Source organism: Propithecus coquereli, unplaced genomic scaffold, assembly GCF_000956105.1.
Source record: "Propithecus coquereli isolate 6110/MARCELLA unplaced genomic scaffold, Pcoq_1.0 Scaffold186, whole genome shotgun sequence".
NCBI lineage: Eukaryota > Metazoa > Chordata > Mammalia > Primates > Indriidae > Propithecus > Propithecus coquereli.
Window position 1 is genome coordinate 519,676 of NW_012143412.1, and position 1,860 is coordinate 521,535.

The 1,860-nt window shown below is 35.0% G+C and overlaps 1 protein-coding gene across 1 annotated transcript in view; it reads left to right on the plus strand.

Annotated features, from left to right (window-relative positions):
- NUP205 (nucleoporin 205kDa) overlaps positions 1 to 1,860 on the plus strand; it is a 129,034-nt gene that overhangs the window by 59,045 nt on the left and 68,129 nt on the right. The window contains 2 exon segments of the mRNA XM_012642751.1: positions 71 to 121; positions 729 to 938. Of these exon segments, the coding sequence (XP_012498205.1) occupies positions 71 to 121; positions 729 to 938 (261 nt within the window).

Genomic DNA, 1,860 nt, shown 5'->3' on the forward strand with positions numbered 1-1,860 from the left:
CATTGCCAAGCCACTACGGTTCATTGATGAATGAGGAACGCTCCTGACATCTACTTCTTACTGTTTTAAGATCCTACAGACCGTCAGGGTTCCAAGCCAGAGGCAAGCTATTGGTATTGAGGTAAAGTTTTCCTTTTAGTTTAAATGCTATATTCCTTCATACGTAAAAAGACTCTGATAAAAAGACTCTGAAAACTTATTCTTAACCCTATTAAGTTTCTGTAATTTTCAAATTTAATATATTTTCATTTGGAGGGTTTTCTGATCAGTGTTGAAATCAAGATGAAACTTAATGAAAGGAACCAAAATATTTAATGTTTGAGAGTTGAGTTCAAATGGCTGCATGGCAGCCATCTAAACTGAAAGTTCTTGGTTTGAACTCAGTTAGGTTACTTGAGTCAACTTGAAGTGAGAATTTAATTGTTTGAGCTTCTTTTCTTTTCTATCTACTCTCTTGTTATCTTTTTTAAAGAAACATTAAAGATTTCTATTTTTAATTCAAGGTTGGGGACAATATGTGGGAATTTGCAATTCTTTCATCTGACCCATCTAGATTCATGTAATATCTTTGTTATCTTTTCCTCTAAATGAAAAATGGTAATATCTGTTATGTGTCTTTTGGTGTGATATAGCACTATTAATGAGTTAATGTCTGCAAAGTGCTCTACGCTTCATAGCTGGTAGTTTTATATTATTAGTTTTTTTTTTTTTTTACTTTTCTTTGAAAGGTTGAACTAAACGAAATAGAATCCCGGTGTGAAGAATACCCGTTGACTCGGGCCTTTTGCCAGCTCATCAGTACCCTGGTGGAAAGCTCATTTCCTTCTAATTTGGGTGCTGGACTGCGGCCCCCTGGGTTTGACCCTTATTTGCAGTTCCTCAGAGATTCTGTGTTTCTCCGATTCCGTACAAGAGCTTACCGGAGAGCAGCTGAAAAGGTGATGTCCAGAGAAAAAACTTTTTCCTCCTTACTCATTCACTGCTGCTTTTTCTTTTATCAAAGGTCTAAGGTGCTAAAAATGCATGTTAGTTTTTGAAAGGTAGTAAAATTCATAGTCTTAATTCTGAAATATCTGTGGTCTGATTCGTTTATGTGCATTGAAAAAGAAATTTGGGCATTAAAACCAAAGCACTGACACATTAGTGATCAGTAATCTAAATGATAGGAGTTCATAGTAATTCACATTCTTAATTGAACAAATTTTGACTGAAATTCAACCAAAATGTCACATGTTTGTTGGAAATACACTGCTGTACCTTTATTGGGATGATTTAGGTTAGGGATCAGAATAAGTCTAACTTACATATTAATTTCTATATGAGTAGCACTGGCTTATGAAGTGTTGCCTTAGTGGGAAGGAGTATTGTGATCCATCGGGCATGTCTGCCATGGATGGAGGCTAAGGGAGCACTGATATTTATGCACATATTTGCTCTGGTTGCAAGATGCTCATGACTGAGCTTATCGTAATATATCATCTTATGTAATTCCAATATTACTGTGAGGCAGGTACTATTAATATTCCCATTTTACAGATGGAGGCTTAGCAAGGTTAAGGAACTTGCCTAAGGTCCAGGACCAGGATTTGAACGTAGGACTCTGATTCCAGATCCAAGCTCATAACCACTAAGCTATGTAAGAAACTCTTCCAGGTTCTGGTGTAATTCACTTTAGTCTATAATACTGTTTATTACCTCACAGAATACACTTGAATGTATTTTGTAGGAACATTTTTGCTTTATTTATATAGTTTGCTATTTTTGAACCTGTTGGGTTTTTGTCGTATTAATAATTATAAAAATAATTTAGTTCATGCTAATTTGGGGCAATTAGGAAAATATAGTAAAAGAAGAAATTAT